The sequence below is a fragment of the Schistocerca serialis genome, chromosome 3, assembly GCF_023864345.2.
Source record: "Schistocerca serialis cubense isolate TAMUIC-IGC-003099 chromosome 3, iqSchSeri2.2, whole genome shotgun sequence".
In the NCBI taxonomy this organism is placed as follows: domain Eukaryota; kingdom Metazoa; phylum Arthropoda; class Insecta; order Orthoptera; family Acrididae; genus Schistocerca; species Schistocerca serialis.
Window position 1 is genome coordinate 345,792,384 of NC_064640.1, and position 15,575 is coordinate 345,807,958.

Genomic DNA, 15,575 nt, shown 5'->3' on the forward strand with positions numbered 1-15,575 from the left:
GGTGGAGTGCGACCACATTGTATGTACCACTGAATGAAATGCCCATATAGAACAGATAAAGGACATACAGTATATATTACTCTGACTGCTCATGACACTTCCCGGGGAGTATCCATAAAACTACTTTCCCCTGTGATGTTGCTTCTTTCCAATGGTCTGTATGTTGATTCATTGTCCTGTTTCAGTCACAGATGATAATGCCAACTCTTTGTTAGAATCTATGCCACTTATTTTTTTGCATTTTCAGTTTTCTCATCTGTCAATGCATTTCTCTTCCCCTAATCATCACATGCCTTTCTTTGCATGCTACACAGACTTTCTGGTTTTCTATTGTCATAGCACTAAAACCTGATGTCACAGCAATAAAAGGTCGCAGTTTTGATTCCCAGTGACCACCTTAATTTTTTCTGTCGTGGAAAGGTCTGAAAGGAGGTTCTCTCAGCCTTGTGAGACCAACTGAAAAGCTGCTCGAATATAAAAGCAGCAAAACTGACGTGCAAGTCACCAAGGTAGCAGTTTACTCTAAAGGCTTGTACCACACTAGATAACAATACATGACATTAATTTATTAGGAGCAAATGCATCGGCCTATATTTTTTGGGGGTTAGAGAGTGAAATGCTTGATTAATTATGCTTACAGATCTTAACTCTTTGCAAGAGTCCAGATCAGTTCTATAAGATTTAGGTCAAGACGATATAGGGGAAGCAGGAAGGGAACCATTTACTTGCAAAATTTTGTCAGTCGTATAAATAGGAGAGGGTTGGTACTCCTTCATTAACTGATTGGCAACTCCATACAGTGCTGTGTGCACAACGACCATTGGATTAATAAAATTAGAAGGAAGGTTAGCGTTGGCCGTAATTTTGAGTTATTGTGATCGTTTCATAGCTTCTGTTACTGCTAATAACTAGACACCAGTACCTATGAGCTTTAATTTGTATGCTAAAGCACTGAAGATGATCATTATGTGATAGAAAATCGATTTTGCTGTCAATAAATCATCAAAATTATGGCCATTGCTGACCTTCCTTCTAATTTTATTATTCCTTCATTAATGTCAAACATTTAGTTTTCCTTGTTGCTATGTATCTTTAACTTTTTCTCTCCATTTATACATGATAGCCTGCCATTTTCCTGTTATAGCTATGGAGGAGAACAGAACATGAAACAAAACTCTGCATTCACAACAATGAAAAGTTGACTGGCACTGTTGTTTGACAATACTCTATGCAACATTTAATCACAATAGCGTGTATGAATCTACAGTTCATCTAACTAAGCTACTCAGCACTTTAATTCCAATGCTTCATTTTCTGTAAAAAAAAAAAAAAAAAAAACGTAATGTACTATTCTTTTTATGCCAGAATGTTCTTTCATGAGAAAAGCTGTGTATTGCACATAATAATGCAGAAATTGCTATCTAATAACACATTTATCCATATCATCAATGAAATATTTATTGTTTGCATTTTACTTACACTGCTCTGGCCCGGAGATCTGTCTCCTGCTCCACTCAGTAGCATGTCTCTCCTCTCATAATTTGCATACCATTGAGTTACTTAACTTTGCTTGTTAACATTATTTGCTTACACATTCTGTCTCCATGTCTGTCAGCACTACAACAACTTTCTCTTTCTCACCAAAAGTAATAACATGAACCGTATGTTGTCACAGCTTCCTGTGAAGGTGTTTTCCACTACCACTTTTTGGGCTAGCACTCCTAGGTAACAATATGCACTACATTGAACTGGAATGTGACTGTACCTCATGGCCTCATCACATGGTTAGAAAACCACTTTGCCTTGTCGAGTAATGTGCAGATTGTTTGTAAACTTCTAATGTTTCATAAGAAACAATGGCCTATCACATTAATGTTAATAGCACTACATTAATTTTCAGCTCATGAATTGGTGTCAAAAATAGAGCATAACTCATTACTGGAACATTTAATATATGCAGTAGAATATAGTGTACAGAAAGCTGAACAAATAGCAGAGAAAAATTTTGCAGCAGACGTAATCCTAATTGTAAGAATTTTATCACTGTGGATAGAAATTTGAAAGAAATTCAGTCACTCTAGCCACAGAGAAGGAATTGGCTGCACAGTAAAATTTGAGGAAGTGATGTTGGATCACATGGGAGTTGATTCATCAGTAAGCACCTGTCAACTTTCCTGCGAAATGCAATTTAAAAAAAAAATAGTCTGGAGAGTAATGATGGAGCTCAAATTACATTGCTGTCATAGACAGTGTGTGCAAACAGTGGTGCCAAACGATTGTGAATTCAGAGCTCAGTTCTGTCAATTTATTACTAAGCAAAATACAGCTGTAATTTTACAAGATTACCTAACAGGATCTCATTTACTTACAACCAGTTTGGATGTTGCACTTTACCTGATGTTAGTTCTAGATGTGCTGCCACAATTATTGTAGACTGTAGCTATTAGTGTCTGTGAGAGGATATGGTTTCAACATATAATGGTGCATCATCTCATTTCAGTACTAGTGCCATGGGTACCTGAACAAGATATACTCTCATTATAGGATTAGAAGCGGAGGTCCTGTGGCCCGAGCGATTGCCAGATTTCTTTTGTATAGATTTTTCCCTCGAGGGTTACGTAAAGTTGTCAGTAAATGGAACCCAAATGGAAAGTGAAAGTGAAGTGGTTGATAGGGTGCTAACTGCATGTCTCATTGTATAACAAACAATGATATTTGAGAGACTGTGGCAAAACTTTGTGCCGTTTAACACATGCATTGAGATTATCAATCACCAATTTGCACAGCTGCTATGAGCTTAATTTACTATTATACGGTATAAATTGTTTATGCTGAGAAAAAAACCTAAGTATTCATTTATGACCATTAGTTCCTTAACTCAAAATACTAATCTAGGCCCCTCTACCATCTGTATAATTTTGGCCTTAAGGCTACAGGCACATGTGTGATTTTTCCATTGGGATTCAAGCTGGAAAAAATGCAGCAGGAATTCAGCACACACACAGCCACACACAGGTGGAAAAAACTGCTGGGCATTGACAGTGAGATTGCCAAGTACGTACACATGAGAAAAAACTTGTCGATACCAGCAATGGACAGTGTTTTGTTGAGTAGCAATTCAGTTTTCGCACTGTCTATTACATGCTGATTGTCCTCGAAGTCGAAGACAGCAGAGGAAATAGTTAATCCGCCCTATCCTAATGGTAAGTCAATAAATGGAAAGTTTGTTCTTCTACATTAGGAACTGAAGAAGTATCCCAATTTATTTTTTGAGTAGTATCGAATGTCTATTAATTCATACTAAAGACTTATCTATAATACAAATAGAGGCATCAGGAAATTTTTTTCTTGATTGTACTCTTAGGTGTGGCAGATGGGAGGCTATGGCCATGAAGGAGATTCAAATTTGTTCAAAGCAACTAATCTGGAGTAAAAATTTACACACACACATTAAATTTGTCTTAATTGAAACCTTTTGAAAACTATCCTACCCACATACCCCTTTCACATGTATTTGTGGTTGATGAGTCATTTGCTCTATATGAAAATATCTTAAAACAATTTCCAGAAAAAAAACCTTAATGCCTAAGGTAAAAAAATAAAGACCATCAAGAGAAAGACATTTTGTACATATGGCATTTTAGCTTGTAAAGGGTGGATTCTGCACTGGCTGATAGATGTGAGTTTTGAATCTGTTGGCATAATTATAACATGTTGTGTATTGCACAATTATGTGAGGACTGTTGACAGTTACAACTTTGAGGAGAAAGTGACATGTCCATGACAAGTATGTCTGCATGCAGAACTAGAGGAAACACAAGTGAAAAATTTGTCAGGGACCAATCTGCAGACTTTTTATGTTCTATTCATGGATCAGTGCCTTGGCTAAACTGCCGTAAGGAATTAATCTTAATTCACTACCCTAACGGAAATATGAACAACAGCTTCCTTATAAATTTAGGTGAAATAAAAAATAAAACATTTTTATAGTTTTTGTATCTATCAGCTTTATTCCTTTCTTCCTGTACCATTTTGTCCCACCCTCCCCCAATAAGTGCTATGGTAATTACTAGCCACAACTCTGCCTCCATGCTCCTGTTTTTATGGTATAGACTCATATTGTAAATACATAGGTATTTTTGTACCTCTAGAATTAACAGCTCACTGTTCACGTAATGTTACACATGAACACTGAAAGGTTCTGGTCAGGAGTGTGTGACTGGCAGGACACCACATGAAAAAACTGCTCATGTGGACACTCGAGCAGAGCATGTGGAGAAATAGGCCAGGTTTCAGTCTGCTGTGTATGACCTTGAAGATGTGCTCCGCATGTGCAGCAGCTGTGTAAGGATGTAGTTAGTTAGATGTATAAGGAATCAGTTGGCACATTTAGTGTGTTCAGGATGAGGGGAGAGGTAGTGTTCAATTGTGGAAAGGCTATGGGCATGGAGGATGTTGGTGTACAAGAAGCTGGCATCAACAGTGACAAGTGGGTCTCTAGTTGGCAATGTGAAGAAAGTAGCTTGTGTCTTTAATATGGGAAGTTAGGCTGGGGGTATTTGGTTGGAGGTGTTGGTCAACGAGAGCCAAGATTCTCTCAGTGAGCTCACAGTAACCAGCTACAACAAGCCTCCAGGACTGTCTGGTTTATAGATTTTGGGAGGCATGCAGAAGGTGGATGTGAAGCGGGTTATTAGGATGAGGAGAGAGATATATCAGGTGAGACATTCTAGAATCAGGCTAAGGATGTGAGTAAGGATTGAAGGTCATGCTGGACTTCTGGTATGGGGTCACTATAGCTGGGATCATAGGTGCAGTAATCAGACAGTTGGCAAGTGCCTTCTGTCAGGTAATCATTGCATTTCATAACAGAGGTGGAGCCTTTAAGTATAGGCAGAATGATTAAACCCTAAAGTTGTGGATGGTTGTTCTTTCTTCCCTTGAGAGGTTTGTGTTCCTGATTCCTGGGAAAGGAGGGTGAGACCCAGTTGGAGGTAAAGAATTCCTGAAGGTGATCATGGGGTGGTTAGGTGGGAGTGGAGGAAGGTCACAGATAGATGATGGTATGAAGTGGGAGAGGCAAAGTTCAATGTTGGGATTTGTTTGGAGATATTGGTGGCAAAAAAGTGTTTCTACAGTATGAATTGATAGAGCGAGAGAAGGTATTTGATGAGTCCAGCATGATTGAACTTCGCTGTAGGGTTAGGTGAGGCCTTTGGATAAGACTGAAATTTTTGTATGATTGAGGTTTTGGGCGATAGGTCAACAAAAGTGTTTTGATTTTGTTTAGATTCTGGCTTTTGAGGAATGTTGGGAGTTTTGCGCACATAGCAGACACAAAAAGTCAGCAAGGAGGGGTTTGGGTGCTGTGAGGGGTTGACAAGGGCATTCAGTGGGGTATAGGATACGTATTGATGGGTAGTGGCACTCCAAGGTAGGAGTAAAATGTCAATAAATTGGAAAACTTTTGGAGATGATGTTTGTAGTGCACTTCCAGGTGTTAGAGAACATGGGTTTCAAGTGATGAGAAAAGGTGTATATAGTTGGGGTTGTGCAGTAACAGTGAATGAGGGATATGGATTGGTAGAATCTGAAGGCTCAGGAAGCATTTAAGGAAAAGGATGTGGGCCTGTGTTTTAGCTGGGGATATGATACTTTTCTGCACTGATGTAGATAAATGGAGAAGGGGTCCATTTTGGGATGGGATGTTGCCAGGGAGGAGGAAAAGGAATGTACATGACATCAGGGATTGGCAAGTATGGGTAAACACTGTAGGGCAATATTGGAGGAAAACTGTGTAGTATCTGATGGATTATATTGTTGCTAATCTCTGCAAAGATAATTTTTCTGCCTGTACCCTACATTATGTGGAAAGTCACTGATGTAACCCATCAGTCCAAAATGTTTTGAGAATGAAATAATAAGAAATAGAGAAAAGTTGAGGTGATAGTTTTAATACTTCAGGTGTTCTTCATGGTCTCCTCCACTCAACAAACAGATCGTTCATAAAACCACGCAAAACTGTCAGAAATCTCATTCTCTTAAATGTTGCTCAACTTGTGCATCACAGCTCGAATGCTAGTTGTTTTCAAAATGCTGACCCTTCATGCTAGTTTCTGCACTGTCATTTTGTGGTAGGTTTGTATTGATAAAATCAATTTTTTTTCACTTATGATAAACTGTTTTTGTTCAGGAGTCAAGATGTGGGAGACTAACTTTACACTCACTTTTCACTTCATTCTGGAAAATGTTTTGAACACTAGATTTATAGGTATTACTTGATTGCAATCTGTGACACAAGAAATTTGACACATTACAGCTATATATTCACTACTTAACACTTCCTGCTCACAACTGACTGCTAGATTGCACATCTGTTGTTTAAAGTTATTTGTTCAAGCTGCCAATGTAGTTATTGCACTGAAGTTGCTTATACACCAAGAATAAAATTAGTCTCTGGATGGACTGTGCACATCAGGAACAGTAATGCTCTCTCGAAGAGCTCCTTTGGTAATGCATTTTGAATCTGATAAATATTTTCTAAAAATTTTGGTTCATTGCAGGCCCATACTGCCTCCACTATCTGTGAGTCCCTCACTGCAGCCCAACACTGTCTCACCCTCTGTAAGTTCCTGTTACTGTGGAATCTGAGTGACTTGCCTCTTTCCCTACCTGTAGATTTAACAGGCAAGAGTACTGTTTTGTATCAGTTGGAGTAGGATTTGTATCTCCTGAAAGTATTGACAAGCCTATCTGCCTCCTTTTTAATTCGACAAATTTCTGGATAGTATCTTCATTTTTATACAGTCAACATCTGCATCTCCACAGTTTACAACTTGTATGACTAATTCTGTTTTGAGGTCACTGTATGACCTAGGGCAGATAATGTGGAATGAAATTTCCATGACTGGGCTGAGGTAACGTGAGTGGAGCAATGCAGATGAATCAGTGGTGGAGGTATGCCCAAAAGGGGCAACTACTTAAGAACCAGACATCAGATAAAATAGCATAGTGTGATACCACAACCACAAATGTGCTGAAAACAGTGACAGTCCCACATTGCATTAGTATACTACCGTGGCACCTTGCCCTAAGTAAACACTCAAAAATCTCCTTTTAAGTCAAAACTAACTGTGCAACAAAGAACAGGTCCGGTTGGTGTAGAGCCATTGATAAAGTTTTTTGATAATGTACATGTCAGGGTAGTGCATTAGTTATGGAATTCATCTGAAGTACTTCGTCAGTCTGTTAAGAGCATGGATGGTAAGTAGTGATGAGGAGAGTATTATATTGTGACCAATTGGTGATGCCATGGAGTATCATAACATATGTAGCATAGAAAGGATGCAATTTTCTTATTTTTTCTGGAACTGGTTGAAATAGTTTTTCTAGACAGGACTTTTTTCTGCCTCTGTTGTGGGGTACATCTCATCAATATCAGATAGCTGCTGGTGTGTGTGTGTGTGTGTGTGTGTGTGTGTGTGTGTGTGTGTGTGTGTGAGAGAGAGAGAGAGAGAGAGAGAGAGAGAGAGAGAGAGAGAGAGAGAGGTACTAAGACTTTAGTCCTGTAAGTTCACAGGACGTATACTGTTCACTCAAAAAGTGCTGAGGCTTATTTTATTCTTTGCATATATGCAATTTCACCACAGTAACTGTAGTGGCCAGCCTGTCTGTCTCCTTATTATTACAACTACTTTCTGGATAGTTTCTTCATTTTTATACAGTCAACATCCGCAGTTCCACAGTTTACAACTTACATGACTGATTCTGTTTTAAGGTGACAGCATTCGACCAGTCAGTGCTGAGCAATCAGTGTTAACCCTTTCGTGAGCCATGGGGGTATACATCCCACTGTACGCTCCTGTTGTAAAATATAGCCTTCAGGACTGTAGGAAGTACACAGGGTGTTACAAAAAGGTAAGGCCAAACTTTCAGGAAACATTCCTCACACACAAAGAAAGAAAATATGTTATGTGGACATGTGTCTGGAAATGCTTACTTTCCATGTTAGAGCTCATTTTATTACTTCTCTTCAAATCACATTAATCATGGAATGGAAACACACAGCAACAGAACGTACCAGCGTGACTTCAAACACTTTGTTACAGGAAATGTTCAAAATGTCCTCCGTTAGCGAGGATACATGCATCAACCCTCCGTTGCATGGAATCCCTGATGTGCTGATGCAGCCCTGGAGAATGACGTATTGTATCACAGCCGTCCACAATACGAGCACGAATAGTCTCTACATTTGGTACCGGGGTTGCGCAGACAAGAGCTTTCAAATGCCCCCATAGATGAAAGTCAAGAGGGTTGAGGTCAGGAGAGCGTGGAGGCCATGGAATTGGTCCACCTCTACCAATCCATCGGTCTCCGAATCTGTTGTTGAGAAGCATACGAACACTTCGACTGAAATGTGAAGGAGCTCCATCTTGCATGAACCACATGTTGTGTCGTACTTGTAGAGTCAAATGTTCTAGCAGCACAGGTAGAGTATCCCGTATGAAATCATGATAACGTGCTCCATTGAGCGTAGGTGGACGAAACTAAAATGAGCTCTAACATGGAAATTAAGCGTTTCCGGACACATGTCCACATAACATCTTTTCTTTATTTGTGTGTGAGGAATGTTTCCTGAAAGTTTGGCCGTACCTTTTTGTAACACCCTGTATATCCCATCAAGCAATGGTGTTTAATGGTTATTGGGAAGTATGGTCACCACCAATGAAGTTTATGGATTGTGCTTGGGAAGTATACTTACCACAAAATTAATTTGTCATTTGTCGTCCCTGGGAAGCATACTTACCACCAACTTAGGACTATCCCAAAGCTTTTGGGCGTACATTAATGCCTCCATCTATGTCTGACATCTTGCAGTAATACACTGCACCAGGTATATGAAAACTGCTACAACAATCAGTTTCTGTTTGTCATGGGATCACTAATGTTGTCAGAACACATTGCTTCACTTCTGCGATATACATTACTGTGACCTGTATCAGCTCATACCTTTATTGCATGATAAAGTTTCGATGATTGTTTTCACATTGTGGTAAGTAAGCTTTAACAGTGGTAACAAGTATTTTTAAATAAAGTGAAAGGAAACAAAATAAAAACAGAAAACACTGTTCATTATTTTTTTATGTGTAAGGGCAATACATAACAGCATGCAAAGGGGCTGTGGGAAATATGTTTACCGCCAGTTTTAATACCTCACAAAGATGCCCTGGTGATATATATGCACCACCATAGTTTTTGGTCCTAAATCACAAAAATAAAATTATCAAAAGATAAATATAATAAGTTGATCACATTTCTTATAGGGGAAAAAAATTATATTCACTGAGTTGCTACAAAAAATGTGCCTGCGAAAGGGTTAACTAGGGGACGTGTGGTGTGACCATAGTGTGTCAATACTATGTGTCACAAATCTCAAAGGTACAACAACTCTAAATCCACTGTTCAGACATTCTCTAGAATGTTCTGAAGAAGAGAAAAGTGTGTGCAAAGTTTGTTCTGCACACCTTGAATCCTGATTAAAAATTACCATAGTATAGAATGGGTCTCAGATAGTTTGCCAAGACAGAAGAAGGTGCGAATGTGGTGCACAAGTTGAACAATATCCCATAAAGAAGGGTTTCCTTGACAGGTTGTACTCAAGGATGGGGGACTATTTAAAACACAACAAGAATTAAAAATATCGCCTTAACTGTTCTCTATTTATTACTAAGCCAGCTTCAAAACAATTTAGACATCAAATATTCTTTTGTGGGCTTTTCCTGGCATTGTTACAATACAGTGTATGTAAACACATTTCTTTGTAAGATGATTTTGACTCCTGTTCTGAGTGCTCAGCTGTGTATATTGTCAGAGGCCTATTAAGATATTTATCTGAAGTAAATTTATACATAATATGGGTGGAATTACTTAGTACTGGCATTGTAACACTTTTCTTTACAAATGGTCATTTTTAATAGTCTTCATACATTTGCTTTGTCTGTAAAATAAATTTCCTTAATGAATGTGGTATGTCAAAAGTTTTCACACACTTATGTAACACATCATCCTCATTTATGTTCATCATGTATGTATGAGTCAGCAGTGGCTTTCATCCTCAGCTTGGAAAGGACACTAAACACTACAGGCACTGATCAGTCACATGAAAGAACACTAATTTCATATAGACTGGGCCTTTCTTTTGTGGACACAAAAAAAACTTCCTGGTTTTTGGACGCCAAATTATACATAGACACCTGAACAATAAAATGCCATTCCTCAATATTTTATTTTATTTATTTTTGCCTGTAAAATTTTCTATATATTAAATTCTGAAAAGTTGACAACATAATATTAAAAATTAGAACTCCTTGCAATAAATATTACCATATTTCTTTATTTTATTGGTAACAGTAAATCACACACTTAATTACTCAGTGTGTGTAAAATCACAAATAGCGAGCAAAACAGGCAATTCTACAACATTCACAAATTTTATTTTTACACATAGAGAGTACTTTACATCTTTGCAAATTGGGAATTATTTCATTACTGTGCAGTCACCTACACATTTTGTCACAGTTAACAGGGGAAATGTTTTTTATTCACAGAGCATCATGCTTGTTATATTATTCACGTTGTTCCACTGCCTTAAAAATCACAGTTTACAGTTCTCACACATGCCTCATCACATGATTCAACATTTATTCACACCATTGTTGTGTTTGCAGAACTATCTGTAAATACCGGATGTTGAGATGCAGTTCAGTTTTTGTACTTATGACAAAGCACAATATGGGGCTCAGGATTGTGACAACAAATGTCTGACGAATCTTGTCCACCAATAAGGAGCTGCTACCTGATCTTCCCTTTATCTGCTTGAGCTTCCAAATATATTGGTGTTATGTTTGATGGCTTGTATATTCTGAAAAGTGAATGGAAACACATTAATAAGTAGTAGTAGTAGTAGTAGTAGTAGTAGTAATAATAATAATAATAATAATGTAATATGGATTATCAGTTGTTTACTGCATAGTTTGTGTAACCGTCATTGGAAGCAGAAAAATGCTACCACCTAGTGGAGTAGTGCATATGCATCATGATTAGTGAGAAAATGTCTGTGATGATGAGATCTTCATTCATTTTGGTCTGTTGTGTAAGATGTATCTGGCCTTAAAGGTAAAATTTATAGACATTAGAGGATCTTAAACTAGTATTGTTGTAGTTGTTTGTGACTATTGGTTTCTTCTCTCATAATATACCATTTTGAATACTGTACCACCCATAAAATCCTGACACTGGAGGTTTCTGAACTACAACAAATCTATAATGTGAGTGCTAACCCTAAACATGTAATAGTTGTACCAACCTCCCAAGTTAACTTAATTCTGTCAATTCATCAGTATCAGAGGGTTGCAGAAAATTTGTGAGTAATTGTCCTTCACGTGCAACTGTTTCTTTGTCTTCTGCAAATAACCTCACATTCTTTCATTAAGTAATAAGCACTGTTTGCAGAACACGCCAATGAACCAAAAAACAGTTTACAGACTCTGATACACAAAGAAAAATGATAATATCCTAAATGTAGGTGACATTTGACTTTCATTTCTGCACCAGAGGGACAACCCAGCAGGAAGTGGCAGTGGAGTATAGTTGCTGAAACTAGGTTAATTTTATGGAGGTCTACAAGTATTTAGGTATATCAGTACTAGCTTCAGTACGTATTTCTTATCCAGAAAAAAATCTTCAAATCTCCAAAAGCAGCTATACCACTATCTATTTATTTACAACTACTTTCAATCATATTTCATCACATTTCTCTACATAACAAAAGATAGAAAAGCGCACAACATATCCTTGTAAACATAGTAAGAAAACAATGTAGATACACTAATAATAAACATGGCTGTTAAGATGTAAATAGAATTTCAAATACAGCATGGAAGAGCAGTTCGTTGACATCAGATGTAAAAGAAAGCACTGTATTGAGCAACTGTATCGAATGCCTTGCGGAAGTCAAGAAACATGGCATCTACCTGGGAACCTGTGTCCATGGCCCTCTGAGTCTCGTGGACAAATAGCGCGAGCTGGATTTCACATGATCGTCTTTTTTGAAACCCATGCTGATTCCTACAGAGTAGATTTCTTGTCTCCAGAAAAGTCATTATACTCGAACATAATACATGTTCCAAAATTCTACAACTGATTGACATAAGAGATATATGTCTATAGTTCTGCACATCTGTTCGACGTCCCTTCTTGAAAATGGGGATGACCTGTGCCCTTTTCCAATCTTTTGGTACACTACGCTCTTCCAGAGACCTACGGTACACCGCTGCAAGAAGGGGGGCAAGTTCCTTTGCGTACTCTGTGTAAAATCGAACTGGTATCCCATCAGGTCCAGCGGCCTTTCCTCTTTTGAGCGATTTTAATTGTTTCTCTATCCCTCTGTCATCTATTTCGATATCTACCATTTTGTCATCTGTGCAACAATCTAGAGAAGGAACTACAGTGCATTCTTCCTCTGCAAAACAGCTTTGGAAAAATACAGTTAGTATTTTGGCCTTTAGTCTGTCATTCTCTGTTTCAGTACCATTTTGGTCACAGAGTGTCTGGACATTTTGTTTTGATCCACCTACCGCTTTGACAGAAGACAAAAATTTCTTAGGATTTTCTGCCAAGTCAGTACATAGAACTTTACTTTCGAATTCATTGAATGCCTGTATCACAGCCCTCCTCACACTACATTTTACTTCGCTTAATTTTGGTTTGTTTGCAAGGCTTTGGCTATATTTATGTTTGCTGTGAAGCTCCCTTTGCTTCCGCAGCAGTTTTCTAACTTGTTTGTTGTACCATGGTGGCTCTTTTCCATCTCTTATGATCTTGCTTGGCACATACTCATCAAATGCATATTGTACGATGGTTTTGAACTTTGTCTACTGATCCTCAACACTATCTGTACTTGAGACAAAACTTTTGTGTTGAGCCGTCAAGTACTGTGAAATCTGCTTTTTGTCACTTTTGCTAAACAGAAAAATCTTCCTACATTTTTTAATATTTCTATTTATGGCTGAAATCATCGATGCAGTAACTGCTTTATGATCGCTGATTCCCTGTTCTTGTTAACTGTTTCAAATAGTTCAGGTCTGTTTGTCACCAGAAGGTCTAATATGTTATCACCAAGAGTCAGTTCTCTGTTTAACTGCTTGTCACATACTCGTGGTTTCAGCATTCTTCAACCACTTTCCGCAGATGCTCATGACAGTAGGACATGAACAGCCGACAAGCTTCACCATTTCTAAGATGCTCACTCCCAGGCACTGAACCATAACCAGTTGGCTTTTGTCAAAGTCGATGATTTCTGCATTTGCGCCACTTATCACTAGAATGATTCCCAATTCATCTCTGCTCTGCTCATATACTTCTCTTACCACATCATGAGCCCTCAGTGCTGCCAGGCAGCATACAGCCTTACAGTGGGCAGTGGTCATAAAGTTTTGGCTCATCAGTGTAAGTAAATTAACACAGAGTTTAACTGAACTGATTCTTTGATCAAATAAGCTTAGGTGACATGGAGGGTGTTGTGTCTAGGCAAGACAGCCTAGACACAATGAGAGGAAGCCGAAAGGCACGCGCTTAAACTCATGCAGGCTGGCATGAGGTCTGAAACAGGATACGTAATGAATGCTATAAAGAAAAGTACATAGCTTCTGGAATACTTAACTTTAATCCACATTTGTAGAACTTCGCTCTTGATGATACATTAATAGAATCTCAATATCAATTGAATACGGTGCCTTGCTAGGTCGTAGCAATTGACTTAGCTGAAGGCTATGCTAACTATCGTCTCGGCAAATGAGAGCGTAATTCTCAGTGAACCTTTCCTAGAAGAGTCGGCTGCACAACTGGGGTGAGTGCCAGGACGTCTCTCTAGACCTGCCGTGTGGTGGCGCTCGGTCTGCAATTACTGACAGTGGCGACACGCAGGTCCGACGTATACTAATGGACCGCAGCTGATTTAAAGGCTACCACCTAGCAAGTGTGGTGTCTGGCATTGACACCACAGAAGGCTTTTTTTTTCTTTGAGTCACGGCTGTTCCAGTAACTAAGAAAGCTGCCAAACAAATTTTTCCATTTATGAAGCAGGAGTGGCTGATAACCAGTACAATGTGTTGAAACTATGTCAAAAATGGATACTTGAATCATTGTCACCTGGAATTATTTAATAATAATAATAATAATAATAATAATAATAATAATGGTACAGGGTTTTATTACGTGTAACATTCGAGATATTGAGATGAACAATACTGAATTTGCTTGGTATTAATTAGTTACTTGTCAGCTACTCAGCTTCATGCACCTCTTAAACTTACAGTAGCTTTGGGTTATGTGTTTTTAATCACTAGCGGCAGTGAATTACGGCTTAATATGACAAGTAGGAAGCATAGAAGACACTTTGTCTTGTATAAGTATTCTTCCTCTTGTCTGTGCAGGATGCACAGCATAAATGGATGCTCTCAGGATATCTTTCTTTGAATCTCTTTCTGTAGAGTCCAACAATAAATTTCTTAAAACCTGCAAATTTTTGGAGACAAGATTATGTTTCCTGTAACAGTCATTAGCTATCTCAACAACCCCTAGAAGTTTGTCATAATAATTTTGCAGCACCATCTTACTGTCAGTCAGGCTAGGCAAAACAACACTTAATTTCACAGTAAAGAAATACAAGGGGCATTCAATAAGTAACGCAACACATATTTTTTTTTTCCCCTCAGCCAATTTTGGTTGAAAAAATGCACAATTTGTTGAGGTACATCATGGAATGTTGCTGCTTCAGCTCCTTTAGTTTCAGGAAGTTCCAATAGGTGGCGGCACTATACATATCCTTCAAAACGGCGTCTGTAACAGAGTTGCTTTCCAATCAAGAGCTGTCATTGAGTTTCTTTAGGCAGAAAACCAGAGCATCGCAGATATTCATAGGTGCTTGCTGAATGTCTACGTAGACCTGACAGTGAATGAAAGCATGGTGAGTTGTCGGGCAAGACATCTGTCATTGTTACAACAAGTTCGCGTGAACCTGTTCGATCTCCCATGTGCCGACCAGCTGTTCACAGCTGTGATTCCTAAAATATTGGAAAATGTGGACGCTGTCATATTGAGGTGTTTGATGGATCAAAATCAAACACATCGCTGCACAACTGGAAATATCTGTTGGTAATGCTGACACACTTGTCCATCAGTCAGGGTACTCAAAGGTGTGTGCCCGCTGTGTTCCTCAAAGAAGACCATAAAGAGCAATGAAGGACCATCTGTGCAAAATTGATTGTGCATAATAATGCTGATTGTGACAAGTTTTTGTCTAACATTGTTACAGGTGATGAAACATTACTTTGAACCGGAAACAAAATGGCACTCCCTGAACATCACTTCTTCTCCGAAGAAAAACATCGAAGGTAAAGTCATGGCAACAGTCTTCTGGACTCTGGAGGGGTTATTTTATTTTATGTCCTCCCTCATGGTGCAATGATCAATTCTGAAGTGTATCGTGCTACCCTCAGGAAATTGAAGAAACAACT

At 38.5% G+C, this 15,575-nt stretch overlaps 1 protein-coding gene across 6 annotated transcripts in view; it reads right to left on the minus strand.

Moving 5' to 3' along the window:
• Window positions 1-10,373: 10,373 nt before the first annotated feature.
• The window catches only part of LOC126470158 (protein O-linked-mannose beta-1,2-N-acetylglucosaminyltransferase 1-like), a 2,280,325-nt gene continuing 2,275,123 nt past the window's right edge, over window positions 10,374-15,575 (minus strand). For all 6 annotated transcript variants that reach the window (XM_050097778.1, XM_050097779.1, XM_050097777.1 and 3 more), the window contains one exon: window positions 10,374-10,921. In XM_050097778.1, coding sequence (XP_049953735.1) covers window positions 10,852-10,921 — 70 coding nt within the window. In that variant the 3' untranslated portion in view covers window positions 10,374-10,851. The remainder of the gene's footprint in view (window positions 10,922-15,575) is intronic.